The sequence below is a fragment of the Gracilinanus agilis genome, chromosome 1, assembly GCF_016433145.1.
Source record: "Gracilinanus agilis isolate LMUSP501 chromosome 1, AgileGrace, whole genome shotgun sequence".
In the NCBI taxonomy this organism is placed as follows: domain Eukaryota; kingdom Metazoa; phylum Chordata; class Mammalia; order Didelphimorphia; family Didelphidae; genus Gracilinanus; species Gracilinanus agilis.
This window is the reverse complement of record NC_058130.1, coordinates 670,805,692-670,821,062: the sequence shown is the minus strand read 5'-3', so window position 1 is coordinate 670,821,062 and position 15,371 is coordinate 670,805,692. Positions and strand designations below refer to the sequence as shown.

Below are 15,371 nucleotides of genomic sequence, written 5' to 3'. Positions count from 1 at the left end.
CTTTTTTTAATTACATCGTCAAATAAATATGTAATATATTTTAAAATAAAAGACAGATCAGAAGCAAGAATTAAAAGAGAATATTGGAATTCTCATTTCTTTAAAATGTTTCCTTTTAGGGAAGAAAGATTAGTGTCCCAACATGACTTGGTTACCATCCTCTAGTTCTGCTAAATAAAATTGTGAGGGAAATGATTTTTCCAAAGTACTGTCTGCAATATACTTCTTTTAAAAAACCCTCACCTTCTGTCTTAGAATCAATACTATGCATTGGTTCCAAGGCAGAAGGGCTAGGCAATGGGCTTAAGTGACTTGCCCAGGGTCACATAGCTAGAAGTGTCTGAGGTCAAATTTGAACCCAGGACCTCCCATCTCTAGACTTGACTCTCAATCCGCTGAGCCACCTAGCAGTCCCCCTGCAGTACATATTTTAACACTAATATTCTTAAATTCTCTACTCAACCCTCCTCTTACATTCCCCATCCTCCTAATAGCAAAATTTTAAATGTTCTAAGAACAGTCTTTTCTTTCCTATTCAGTAGTCAATAAATACTTGCTGAATTTAAATAGAAAATAATGACCTCATTGAAGAATTTCTATTCCCTATAGATGGTGTAAAGCACACCAGCTGATCTGTATTTTAATTCAAGAAAATACAATTCCTACTCTTAAATTATTCACAGTCTAATAGATGTTGTGACACGTACGATATAAATCAGAGTAATAACTGCATAAAAGAAGTTAAACAGAATAACAAAAAAAGATTGAAGGCAGGAAGATCACTTTTGGCGGGGAGGCTTCATAAAAGGAGGTGATTCCCAACTAGTCAACATGTATTAAATGCCTACTATATATCAGGTACTGTGATAAGCACTGGGGATACAAAAAGAGAAAGGACAGCCTCTTTCTTCAAGGTGCTCCCAATCTAATAGGGGGAACAGTAAACAAATAGGTACAAATCAGCTGTATGCAGGATAGACAGGAAATAACTGGAATTAGGAAAGATTGTCAAAGAATTCTTGTAGAATGTAAAATTTTAGTTGAGACTTCAAGTCAGGGAAGCTGAGCAGCAGAGATAAGAAGAGCGAGTGCACTCTTGGTATAGCGGTCAGCTAGAGAAAATATGCATTAGTGTCATGTTTGTGAAATAGCCCAGGAGGCCAATGTCACTGGATCAAAGAGTACATATCAGGAAATAAAGTATAAGATTTCTGGAAGGTAGAAAGGGTTTAGGTTATGAAGAGCTTTGAATGCCAAATATGATTTTATACTTTATCTTGGAGACAGTAGGGAGCCACTGGAGTTTATTTAGTAGGGAGGTAGCATGATCAAACCTGAACTGACCCGAGATACAACCATTCAAAATGTAAAAGTATCAGGCCTGGGAGACAATATTTGCAAAAGCACAGAGATATCAAAAACAGTCAAGAAAGAAGTATTCTAATTTGTCCTAAGCAGAAGTCTTTAAACTTTTATATCCTGGACCTTTTGAACCATTTAGTTAATCCTGTAGATTCAGTAATGTTTTTAAATGTGTAAAATATGTAGAACTACAAAGGAAACCAGGTATATTGAAATATAGTTATCAAAATGCTTTTTTAAAAAAAAGTTAAAGGAATTTTAAGAACTCCTCTAAGAGCAGAGAAGGGAAATATAAAATAAAGGAAGGGCTGTGTTGTGGAGAACCTTGAATTAAGAAGTTTATATTCTATTCAGTAGGCCTTTGGGAATTACTGATGGTTTTGAGAGGAGGGGTTATGTGAAGTAATATATAATATTGGTATGATAAGATTTTGGTTTCGAACCCTGAATTTCTTGTTCATTGTACAACTGGATAAGTGATGATCTCTGGTCTCATTTCCTTAGCTTTAAAATAAGAAGACTGTAGTAGATGGCTTTAAAGGTCAATTTCAGCTCTATTCTAAAACTGTGATGACAATGGTCAATTACTTGGGTATTGATACTAAAGATGGGTTAAAAAATGGGCAAAGATTATTCAAAGGGAGACTTTGCTTAGCCCTTTGTGCCATTTGAGAAATATTCTCTAGGGTTTTTGCGCCCCAGGTGTACATCCAACACTTGAAAGGGCACAAAAGTGAAAATTACCATTCCAAAAACTGATGCTTATACTTATTTTGGGTTTTAGCTTTCAGCCCAGTGATTAAAAGTTACTGTATTTAGGAAAAGATGAAAGCATAGCACTGTAGGTTAACTTACAGATTCCCAAGACCCTGGATAACTGTGAAAGAATATTTTTAAAGATCTCTATCTTGATACTTTATAGAGTTGCCTTTCCTAGTCACAATAATCCTTTGAAACCTTGGCAAGTAACTTGATTTTTGAGATTTACATAATGGCTTGTCTCAAAGTCTGAAATCATTGGTGAATTTTCAGATTTAGGCACAGTGATATGCAGTTGTCTACCTTGACCAAGCCATTTAGTTGGATGCTTCTTAGAAGTTATGAATGCTGTTGGGAATGAGGGCTAAAAGGTACAAGGAATAGAAGTGATGGGGAAGAATTCGTGGGTGATCAGGAAGAGGCCATGGGGAGGAACAAGAGCTTTGTCAGCTTTGGGGCTATTCCATTTGGAAATTTCAATATGCTAATTTAAAATTTTTTCATTCTATTAAATGTTTTTGGGGTGGATTTCTTGAATAGGAATTGTTATGTCATTGATGTAAGGAGCTCTCAGTAAAAAACATCCTCTACCAAGGCAAATTGTACACATTTCCTGCCACTTACATTCTTAGAATTATCTAGGGTCCTAATTTCCACTATATCACAGAGCATGACTTGAATACATATACTCCTCTAACTTCAAGGCCAGCTCTTTATCAACAATAAAATGTTGTGGAGTGTTTTTTTGTTGTTGTTTTTAAACCCGTACCTTCCATCAATACCATGCATTGGATCTAAGGTAATACCATGCATTGGTAAGGACTAGACATTGGGGGTTAAGTGACTTGCTCAGTGTTACACAGCTAGAAAGTATATGAGGTCGTATTTGAACCCAGGACCCTCCTGTCTTTGGGCTGGATCTCAATCCACTGAGCTATACAGCTGCCTTCCATGAAATGTTTAGTATTTCAAATTTATAGTTATAGACCCCATTTAGCGATATCTTTATATTACATTATTAAAATTCTTTTTGTAAAGAGGTAAAGAGTTCTGGTTTTTTTAGACTTGAAGGAAAATAGTTGATATTTGTTGGTGGCTTTGTTTTTAGTTTTTTTTTTTTGTCTCTGTTAGCTCCATCAAAAAAAAAGATTCGAAGAAAGAGTAAATGGTACTTTGGCACCATAAAAAAAAGAAGGAAGATTTCTCAAACCAAAGAAGATAGCAGAAATACAGAAGATGACAAAAATGAGAGTGATGGAGATCAAGAAAATCATGACACTAGTATAGATCACAATGAAGCTGAAGTCACAGGAGAGTCTTCAGTGGAAGAAAATGAAAAGCAACAAAATGGTTCTGAAAATAAAATTGAGATGGAAAATAAAAGCATTCATGCTACTTGTGATAGTGTTGTGAATGAACCCGAAAAGGAAACTAAGAAGACTACAATAAGTACAGAATTAAGAAAAGATAGGATAACTTGCAATGGAGAAATTACTAACTGTCAAATAACAGAGTATTCTGAGGATGTTGAAGCAAAGGGTATGTAATCTTCTATTTAAGCATTTTTTAATTATCAAAATAAGAAGCAAGAAGTTTATAATAAAAAGAAAAATTATTATTAGATGGTTTCACTAATTTTATGGTAATTAAACCCACAGAGGTTAATGACATAAATTTTTTAAAGATTTTAAAATATAATAAGAAATATAAGCATTCCCCAATCTACCAGTTCATTAACTCTGTCTGGCATTAGAAGACCTGATACTAGCAGGTTCTTGATAAATGTTTATTGACTGACTAACCTGCCTAAATTCTTTGAATTTAATAAAATTGTTCATTTGTTTTTCTCCATTTTTCATATACTTTTCTTTTCTGTCTTCATATCCAGTTAAGCAAGTGGTTCAGAATCTTATCCAAGTTTTATTTAATAAGTTTCTTTTACTACACCCTTTTCTAAGAAGGTTTTCTTCATTATTATTTCTCTTCCAGGCTTTTTTACCTGAATTTTAATTTTCTGATTTATTGTTTCTTTATTCTCCCTGTGCCCCTTCATTGGGGAATAGATAAAACTAATGAAGTAACAGATTTGAGCTCCCTCTTCTACCCAGTTTCTTATTGTCTTTTAGTTTTTACCTTGTCATTTTTTTCTTCTGTGCCTCACCTTTTTCACCAAGAGAAAATTTTTGTATTTCTTTCCAGCTACATGTAAAAATAATTTTTAACATTTGGTGGGGTTTTTTGTTTTGTTTTGCTTTTTAATTTGAATTCCAAATTCTTTCTCTACTTTCCTGCTTCTCATTGACAGGCAATTTTGTGTAAATTATACCTGTGCAGTCATGCAAAACATTTCCATCTTTGCCATGTTGCATAAAGAAAACAGACCAAAAAAATACATATATATTTTAAAGTGTCTTTTGATCTGCATTCACGCTCCACTCAGTTCTTCGCTGGAAATGGAAAGCAGCTAGAAATGGAAAGCATTTTTCATTATAAGTCCTTCAGAATTATTTTGGATCATTGTATAGATCAGAATAGCTAAGTCATGTGCAATTGATCATCATACAGTATTGCTTTACTATGTACAATGTTCTCCTAGTTCTCACTTCACTTTGCATCAGTTCATGGAAATTTTTCTAGGATTTTCTGAAACCATCCTGATTGTCTTTTCTTACAGCAATAGTATTCTATCACAAGTGTATATCACAAATTGATTGATTTATCTGTGTGTGTGTGTGTGTGTGTGTGTGTGTGTGTGTGTGTGTGTGTGTGTGTGTGTGCATGCATATCCCCAAAATTTCCAGTTCTTTGCAACCACAAAAAGAACTACTATCAATATTGTGTACATATAAATCTTTTTTTTTTTTAATCACTTTAGATTCTACAGACCTAGTAGTGTATTGGTGGGTCAAAGGGTACAAAGCATTTGGACATAATCCCAGATGGTTCTCCAGAATAGTTGAATCTGTTCACAACTCCACCAACAATGCTTTAGTGTCCCAGTTTTTCCACATGCCTTCCAACATTTGTCATTTTCCACTTTTGTGTGAGTTGGTACCTCAGAGTTGTTGTAATTTGCATTTTTCTAAGTGATTTAGAGTATTCATTTGCTCATAGTATTTGATGTCGTCTTCTGAAAAATTGCCTGTTAATATTCTTTGACCATTCATCAGTTGGGGAATGACTCATTCTTAGAAATTTTATTCCATTCTCTATATATTGGGGGAGGAGTCTTTATCAGAAAAAATGCTTTAAAATTTTTTTCCCCTAATTTTCTACTTTCCTACTACATTGACTACATTGGTTTTGTTTATGCAGAAACTTTCTGATATAATAAAAATTTCCCATTGTATGTCCTGTAATGCTCTCTATCTCTTGTTTGGTCATAAATTCTTCCATAGATATGACAGGTAAAACATTCCATGCTCCCCTAATTTTCTTATGTTCTCACCCTCATGTCGAAGTCATATGCCCATTTTGACCTTATCTTGCTATGAAATATCAATTTATACCTAGTTTCTGCTAAACTGCTTTCCACTTTTCCCAGCAATTTTTGTCAAATACTAAGTTTTTGTCTCTCATGCCTCACTCTTAGAAATAACAATTCTTGGGAGCGGCTCTCTGGACAGAGAGCCAGGCCTAGAAATGGGAGATCCTGGTTCAGATCTGGAGTTAGATACTTCCTAGCTATGTGACCCTGAACAAGTCACTTAACCCTTATTGCCTAGCTCTTGTTGTTCTTCTGTCTTAGAATAGTACAGTGTTGATTCTAAGATGGAATCTATAGGAAAAAAAAACGTGTGGTTATAGTTCATCTGTCTCTCACATCAAGAGGCCCTGTCCTTCCCTCCTTCCTCACCATAATCAGTTTCTCTTCCTAATACTAATGTTATTCCATTTTTTTTTTTCTTTTCTATCAGTCTGGGTGCCAGTGGTTGGCAACTTAAACCTCTGATGGAATGCTGTCCAAGAACACTTCTCCAAGTTCTTTACCTTACCCTTAAATCTTTAGATCCTCAGGTCCTTTTTATTCTTTACTGATGAAAATACCCCTTTTTAATCCCATAGATAATTAAAAAATTTTTAAACACAAGAGACTTTAATTCTTTAGCCTTATGTATTCACTTACTCTTCACATATTCATTTCCCAAATCTTACTATTTCTTTCACATCAATCTCCTTCACTCATAATGTTACACTTCAGATCAGTTATCACATCTAAATTATTACAAAAGCCTCACAAATGATCACCTTGCCATAAGTCAACACTCTACTCCCAAAGGAATTATCCATAAGTGCAGAACATGTGTCACTTCCCATCCAGCTCTAAAGACTTCCTTTTTGTGCTATATTAAAATTCAGAATTCTCAGTTTAACTTTTAAGCACTACACAATTGCATCTAGCTATTTTTCTACCCTCATTGGATGTTATTTCCCATTCTGTGCTCTGCAGTTAACCACAGGGACTTTCATGCTGTTCCTCACATAAATAAAATAGCACTCTATCCCATTCCTGTGCCTTTGTGCTGACCATCTCTCAATTGAAAAATGTATTCCCCTTTCACCTCATAAAGTTCTCCTTTTATGGTGCAGCTCAGGCATCATTTCCATGAAGCCTTTTCTGATCCCAGAAATTCCTAGTGCCCTCTTCAACCTCTATATATTTTATTTATTCACTTTATACTTATGCTATATACATATATATGTGTGTGTGTATATTTCTCTTTGTACTTCCTGTATTCGCAGTTGGAATTTAGTTCCTTGGGGATTGTTCTATTTGTGTGGTTTTTTTTCTCACTAGCATCATACCCATCACATAGGGGGTTTATTGATTTTCGAGTTTAGTAATCTATTCACCTCTGATTTTCTTTTTAAATTTTTGCAGGCATTCATTCCTCAAATGCCAGTCAGTCAGTAGACATTTATTTGTTAATAAGCACATAGTATTTTCCAGACATTGTGCTAAGCTCTAGGGATACAAAAAAGGTCCCAGCCCTCAAGGAATTTGCAATCTTATGGGCAAGATAACAGAATAAGGTTTGGAGTCATGTACCAAAGAAATTTAAGGAGTATATCAGGGTAGGAAGTGAAGAGATGGCTGACTTGAACACCCTCTTTAATGGATCTGGAGAGGAGTTTGTCTCTTTCTGGCCCCCACCAGGAACAGAAGAGGTGGCCTAGGATTGAGTCTCAGTTTTGTAGGATGATGAAGTTCCTCTCTTTTATGGTATCTTCAAGTGTGAACTTTACTTTTTGGAAAGTACCATTCCATTTTTTCGTGATTTCTTTTTATACAGAATAATTTGATTGTTCAAATTTCCTCTTTTTCCTATTTGAAGGGCTTTCTCTAGTCTGCTTCTATTTTCTACTCCCTCCTAATGCCTATTCTCTGTAGATCTGGTAATGTGCTCAGGAATATTAACTGACTATTGCAGAGTCTCCACTGGACAATGCCTTACTTTTCCATCTTTAACTCAAATTACTCCCTTCCACATAATAATATACTACAGCCAGCCTGGACTATTTTCTGTCCCCTAATCCTGTACTTTATTCTTTCCCCCTTTCATTTCTTTGTTTACACTGTTTCCTTTCTCCAGTGTCTGGAATTCTCTCTCTTTTACCTAGTTTAGATAGCAAGTACCCCTATATATTATCTTTATTTTTATCTCCCTACTGTAGTGTACCTTCAGGGAGAAATAATGTTTTATTTAAATTTGGTGTCCCTGCTGTCACTAAGCAAAGTACTCTGTACACAATTGCTTAATTAATATATATTTGAATTTGAACTTAGATGTTGAACTTCCACATATTTCTGTATTAAATGACAATTATCTAATTGATTCTAGAAACCTGTGTTCTTAGGATGACTCGAGCCAGACGTTCCCAGGTTGAGCAGCAGCAACTCATCAGCGTTGAAAAGGCTTTAGCAATTCTCTCTGAACCCACACTCCCACTTATTGTGGACCATGAACAGCTAAAAGTATGTAAATATTTTTAAGTGCTGATATACTAAAGCGTTAGAACCTTTCCTTGCCTTCTTTTAGATTATGTATTATAAATGTGTAATATGGATTCCATTTTCTTAAAATCCTATGGGATCAATCATTTATCCTTTCTCTAGCTTCTTCAGTCTTCATTTTCCTGTTAGTGTATACCATTATTTTTTCAGATACAGAAAGCTTTTCTCTCTTTTTTCCCCCACTATTAAACTCTTCCAACTTAGCAAATATATGTTCTATACCCACTACTTCCATTTCTTTGCTATACTATTCCATCCTTAACTAGTTTTCCTTATCCCTTACTAACCTCAGCCTCAATTTAACACATTTGACGAGATAGATAATATCCATATTTATCTCTAGGCCAGTCCTCTCTAATTCTGAATATTTAAAATTGAATAAAAATCAAGATAGTGAAATGGAAAGAATATAAGCAAGAGGACTTAGGTTTGAATCTTAGCTCTGCCACTTATTACTATTACAATGTTATTTATCCTCTAAGATGACTTAAGATTCCTTCCAGCTTTAAGTAATCAATCCTGTATCTTAAACCAACTTCCCCTCTTAACTTTTCAATTTGAAGGATACTATTCTCTGTCAACAAACATTCAGAAATTAGGGCACATTTTGACTCCATTCTAACTACAGTCTTCCATCCCCTCTACTTGAATTTACATATTGCTTTCAATGTTAACCTAGTAAAACATCATTTCTTTTATTGTCAATCCTTTAAAGTCCTTCCATAGGATGACTACAACTTCTCTACAATTGCTTCCTTAAAATAACCCTTTGGGGCAGCTGGATCTTATCTGTTCACCATTGCTACACTGCACATTCCTTGCATTGCCAGCATTATTTTTCCTCTTTCTCAAATTCAAATACCCTTCATCAAGTTTTCTGCCCTAACCTACTTGTTCTTAAAATCCCACCTCTTCCTTAGGTCTTGTGTCACAGAGTGCCAGACAGGGAAGTAAGAGGACTTGAACTTGCATCACAGTTCCTCTACTTCAAACCTCCTTAACTGGTCCAAGTCAGTTGACTTTGTTAAACCATTAATGTTTTGAAGGAGTTGGCACTAAATGATCTGAGGGTTCTCTAAACAACAATAATAATAGTAATAAAATTATACCTTAAATACTTTATAGATATTATCTCATGTAAGCCTTAAAAAATCTTTATGGGTTAAATACTACAAATACTATTGTCTTTTATTTATGAAGAAATTGTGAGGTAGAAGTTGTGAAGAGCTTATTATAGTACTGAGCACATAGTAAGTAGGTGCTGAATAAATACTTGTTCCGCCCCACCCACGCCCTCATCTCCCATCAGAAGCTGTTGGAAGTAACATTTCCAATTTCCTGGCTTCAAGACCCCTACTCATTCCACAACACTGTACTGTCTTCTTTAAAGCTTTTAAATTGTAGGATCATAGGATACTATCCTGTATTCGGTTTTTTGAAGAAGGCCTGGGCCTGCCATGCTTTAGCTACTTTCTGTTGACTACTCAATTCTCTCTTTTCCGTTGGTGAGTTTCTTGGAGCCTCCATTTTAAGGAAGGGCCCAGACCTGCCATACTTCTACAAACTTTACCGTTTCCTGCAGCTACCACCACTCCCAACCATGTATCTCAAAGAATAATTTTACTTTCTTTCTTTTTTTTTTTTTTAAATTTCATTTATTTAATTAGAGTATTTTCCCACGGTTAAATGATTCATGTTCTTTCCTTCTCCTCTTCCCTCCCCCCTCCTATAGCCAATGAGCAATTCCACTGGGTTTTACATATATCATTGATCAAGGCCTATTTCAATATTAATATTTGCAATAGAGTGATCATTCAAACTCAGCATCCCTAATCATATCCCCATCAAACCATGTGATCAATCATGTTTTTCTTCTGTGTTTCTGTTCCCACAGTTCTTTCTCTGGATGTGGGTAGCGTTCTTTCTCCTAAGTCCCTCAGAGTTATCCTGGGTCATTGCATTGCTCCTAGTAGAGAAGTCCATTACGTTCGATTGTGCCACAGTGTATCCGTCTCTGTGTACAATGTTCTCCTGGTTCTGCTCCTTTTGCTCTTCATTCTTTTCAGCACAATAATATTCCATCATCATCAGATACCACAATTTGTTCAGCCATTCCCCAATCGAGGGACACCCCCTCATTTTCCAGTTTTTTACAACCACAAAGACCGAGGCTATAAATATTTTTGTACATGTATTTTTCCTTATTATCTCTTTGGGGTAAGAGAATAGTTCTTACTTTCTGATAACTGTTTTCCCTCTCCCTCTTTGCTTTGTTCAGTTTAATATCCCCCCAATCCTCTATTGTCCTTGGCTAAATGAATCACCAGACTTTAGAATCTTAAGATTATGGAATTTAAGGAATTAGTATTTAAATATGAAATTGAAACTCAGAGATAGTAAGTGCCTTAAGATTACATAGGTTGCAGATAGCTGCCCATAGAATGAGAGGCTACTTTATAAAAAAGAAAACTTGTTCAGTTGTGTCCAATTCTTTATATCCCCATTGTGGGGTTTTCTTGGTAAACATACTAGAGTGGTTTGCCATTTTCTTCTCTATGTATTAAAGCAAATAGAGATAAAGTGACTTGTCACAGTTCATATAGCTAGTGAGGGTCTGTAGACAGATTTGAACTCAAGTCTTAATTCCAGACCCAATTCTCCAAGCCAATTAGTTAAATAAGTTGATTCATATCCCTGATAAAGGAAAAACAAGATGATAATCAGAAGTGATAATAGATTAATTTGTCCATAATAGGCAGAAAAGTGAAAGAATTAGAATAAATACAGAGAGTACTTAGAGCAAAGCTCTCTTTTTAATCATCAAAAAGGGAAATGAAAGTCTACTACTTCGAACATAAATAGAATCTAAAATAGGGTCTTCATTGCAAATTCAGACCCTCAACAATCATAAGTAAAAGAAAATTAGGCAATTCACCCATCCACCCACCCAAAAAAAAAAGTATGACATTATTGGAACACATGAGTTCTATACAAGCCAGTGACTGATGTTAAAAGTGATGTGTAGAAATAATTCAAGGATTTTTAGTCTTCAGAGAAATAGCAAAATAACCTCAACTACACAGTGCCATCAAGACTATTTACAAGTAATATTAAGGATTGGAATGTGGTATTCCAAAGGTCAAGGGATACCGATACCAGTTTGTGCCCCAAAAGTTATTTTCATGCCAATATCTGTAAGCATAAGTTTAATTCTTTTGTTGTTTAAATTTAATTTTTTTTTTCAAATCCTATCCCCAGAACTTTACATTTAAAAATGGGAAAACCATATAAAATATTTGACATTACATCTACATTAGAATGTGAGCTCCTAAATGATGTAAACTGTTTGAATTTTGTGTTTTTGCATTTCTAACAATGTCTTAGGTATAGTTGACAATCAGTTTGTTAATTGAATGAAAATTGCCTTATTTGCACATAGATAATTTTAATATCCTTTTCTTTTTAGAATCTTTTGAATATTACCATTAAGAAAAGTCAAGAGTACAATATATTTCAGTTGGAAAAATTATATGCAATAATTAGCCAGTGTATTTATCAACATCGCAAGGACTATGACAAAACCCAACTAATTCAGGTGAGTATGTACATTGAATGATTAATTTTTGGACCATAATAATCTGTCATAATTTTAGTTGAGAGAGACCTCAAAGTTCATCAATTCAAACATAACCCAAACAATATATCTTATTTACAACTTCTTTCACAAGCAGATCTAGCCCAAGAGAGCCTTTCCTTTCTTAAAAGTTTTGCTCACAATATCAGTCTTGATAAAAACACAATGAAATTGCAAAGATCAAAAGTTTTTTTAATTGTAGACTCCATACTAGTAATATAGATAGACTAAATACAATTTTGGGACTTTACTTCCTTCTTAGCTGCCTATAGACTTCAAAATAAATTTTTTATGTATATTGTCGGTGCATATGCCATCCTAATTTATTTGCTCCATGTTGTTATATATTTTTTCATATTACTATTTGTAAATTTTGTGTTAGAATATTATTGTGTTGTAAAAATTAGTCTATTATACAATCATTAAACACATAGGTTGTTTCCTTGATTGCCTATTCCAATTTTGACCTTGTCTTATTGTTAGGTGTTTTTTAGCTAAAGTTTGTCTCCTTGGTCAAAGAATTTCTTTGGAGGCAACATGGTACAGTGGAAAGAGCACTAAACTTGAATTCAATCCTGACTCTTTCCTTTTAACTACCTATTTGATATTGGGCAAATATCTGGAGCTCTCAGGGCTTCAGCTTTATCTGTCAACTGAAGGGGGATTTAGAATGGATGACCTGGTTCTCCCACTGTTGGTTATAATTGCTCTCAAATTATAACAAATTCAATATCTTCCGCTTCATAAACCTTTAAATATTTGATAACTGCTCTCATCTCTCTGATTCTTCTCTGCCACTCAGTAGCAATGTCAAGACTTGAATTTTCTCAACATGTAACTCTGAGTAAACTGAAGGGCTTATTCTAGATAATTAATCTCCAGATTCTTTTCTGACTTTAAAATTATTCAAAGGGAGTCAGGATGGACAAGAGTAAAGTCAGAGTACATAAGTTTGAGTCTTAATTCTATCCTACTTTTCTCTGTAGCCTTCATCTAAGACACTTATATCTCTCTGGACTTCAGTTTCCCCAAATATAAAATGAGCAATTTATACTCAGGTGATCATCATGATTCTGTTTACAGCATGATTCCTACATAGTCCTAGTCTCCTTCTTCCAAACAAGCCAATCTTTTAATGTCTTTGAAATTGTAGATCATAGATTTATTCAAAGGGCCTCCTAACCACATCTAACATCTAAATTAGTAGAGTCAGACACAAAAAGAAGCAAGGGCCACTAAACCAGACATAAGAAATCCTCTTGACTGCACATTGACTTATTAGTTTTAACATATTTATATTATCTATTTTATTAAATATTTCATATATATACATACATATACATATACATATAGTAAACCCTTACCTTTTGTCTTGGAATCAATACATAGTATTGTCAGAAGAGTGGTAAGGACTAGGCAATGGGGGTCAAGTGACTTGCCCAGGGTCACACAGCTGGGAAGTGTCTGAGGCCAGATTTGAATCCAGGACCTCCTGTCTCTAGGGCTGGCTCAATCCACTGATCCACCCAGCTGCCCCATCCCAAATATATTTTAATCTGGTTTGAGCTGCATTTAGGAATATATTGTAGGCTTCCTAGGTCATGGTTTTGACACCTGTCATTTAAATCAAACCCTAACAAAATAAAAAAATTCTATCAGGTAGTTTTAGGTAATTTTGAATGCTGACAAATTACAAAATGTAACCCAAAAAAATCAGTTTGGATTTCCTGATTCTTTGGCATGAGCTGGGTTCAAATTTTTCACCATATTTTTAATGTTTTTAAGAGAGAAAATTTATTTTTAAGGAATATTGCTAAAACTATTAAATGTAAGCAAGCTTTACCTGTCACTAAAGTAGGTTTGAGTTGCTCCAGATACTTGAAAGATGTAGACTATTCCAAATTGTTGATGAGGGATTTTATTGTTAACTTCTTTTAATTTAAACTAGTTGAATAATGTTCAAGACATACTTTTTAAAAATATTCATTTGTTGTGATAATTTATTTGAATAATTATCATTATTCTTAGACAATAGGATGTTCAATTTAACTAAAAGTAATTATGCCAAAGGGTATGTATATTTGGGCATATCTTTTAATATATATGACTCCATTTCCTCCCCTATAAAATTGAATTACATAGTCTCAGACTTGGAAGAGACTTCAAAGTCACCAGGATTAAAATAGTTTTCACCTTTAGGCTTTTGAGGACCATGTTAAGAGAAATCTCACCTACATTTTGCACTTGGAACTTTTTCAAGGTTACATAAGTATTTTGGTTGATCCCTCTGCCTTGAGTATTTTGGCTATTAACAGGTCTTCCAAGTTAAAAAAAAAAATCAATCACAATATCAAATACTTTGTAATAAAATTTTTTTCAATGTCAGAAGTCAGTGAGAACTTTGAAAGGTTTCAGGGTGGGCTTTTCTATGTTGTAGTAAATAATGTCATAATGAAACTCTTAGTTAATTAAAATATCATTGTAGTTTGTTTTTGTTTTGTTTCTTGACAGTAGAGGCCTCAAAAATTTTGGGCACTACCGAGTACAAAGTATTACTTACTGTAAATAGACTGAAATCTTAGCATAATATTCTTTTAAAATTCTTGACTCTGGGTTTCAGATGATCTATCTTGGACTCAATCTAAGGGGATTTAGGTAATAAAATAATATCATTAAAACTAACTATTTCTCTCTTTCAACTCTCTAGAAAATGGAACAAGAAATCAAAAATTTTAGTTGTTCCAAATCATGAAGTTCTGAGGATCAGCTTTCTTCCATTTGACATCTCATTTTGGTCACGTTTATTGTCTCTGCAGAGCTGATGCAAAATTGAATTTCTACGTATTTAAGATATATTGTTTTTAAAATACTGCTAAAGTGTTTTAACTGGTTTTAATTTTGTATATGTGAGGTAGAATGTTTAAAAGTTGATTTTGATAAATATTAAACAGTCTGAATCTTAACAAGACTGTTTAATATTTAGTGCTGCAACATTTAAACTTGAATTATTCTGTGGGTCTATTAAAGTTATTTTGATAAGTTTATTTTTTTGTCAGAGGCCATTAATTGTTCATTACACTTATGACCCTATAACCCTTTTGTCATAAGGTTGAGGATGGAATTACATTATTAATAAATGTCATCAACATTTAAAATCTCCCTGGTTTTACATTTGGCACTGTTAATTTTGCCCTTTCTTTTCCTTAATAGTGTAAATTAAGAAATATAATGCTGCATTGTGACTTATCATTGACCTCTGCTCCTTCACTGTTTAGTCTTTTTTTTTGTCCCTCTATCATCATCCATGTTCTTTAATCTTCCTTTCCTTGCCTCATTACCCAAGAACCAATGTTCAAGCTTAGGATTTGTGGTAAGGCCCTGAACATGAGAGGCAAAAAGCTTTACGACAATTCTAAACTTAAACACTAAAATTAAGACATTTGTAAAATGTGCATTTGCATAATCCTAATTTAGGTTTTATAAATATCCGTGTTTATATTTTCTTGTGTATTTAACTTTGTCGTGTTTTATGTTGATAACCTCATTTTTGATGTTTTTTAAAAAACACGAGAAGTTTAGATTTGAAATCTAATCTTCAGT

General features: G+C 34.0%; 1 protein-coding gene across 1 annotated transcript in view; it reads left to right on the top strand.

Annotated features, from left to right (window-relative positions):
* ATAD2 (ATPase family AAA domain containing 2) overlaps positions 1-14,676 on the top strand; it is an 81,634-nt gene extending 66,958 nt beyond the window's left edge. Inside the window, exons 25-28 of the mRNA XM_044668998.1 lie at positions 3,253-3,660; positions 7,965-8,098; positions 11,604-11,732; positions 14,479-14,676. Coding sequence (XP_044524933.1) covers positions 3,253-3,660; positions 7,965-8,098; positions 11,604-11,732; positions 14,479-14,523 — 716 coding nt within the window. The 3' untranslated portion in view covers positions 14,524-14,676. The remainder of the gene's footprint in view (positions 1-3,252; positions 3,661-7,964; positions 8,099-11,603; positions 11,733-14,478) is intronic.
* The last annotated feature ends 695 nt before the right edge of the window (positions 14,677-15,371 follow it).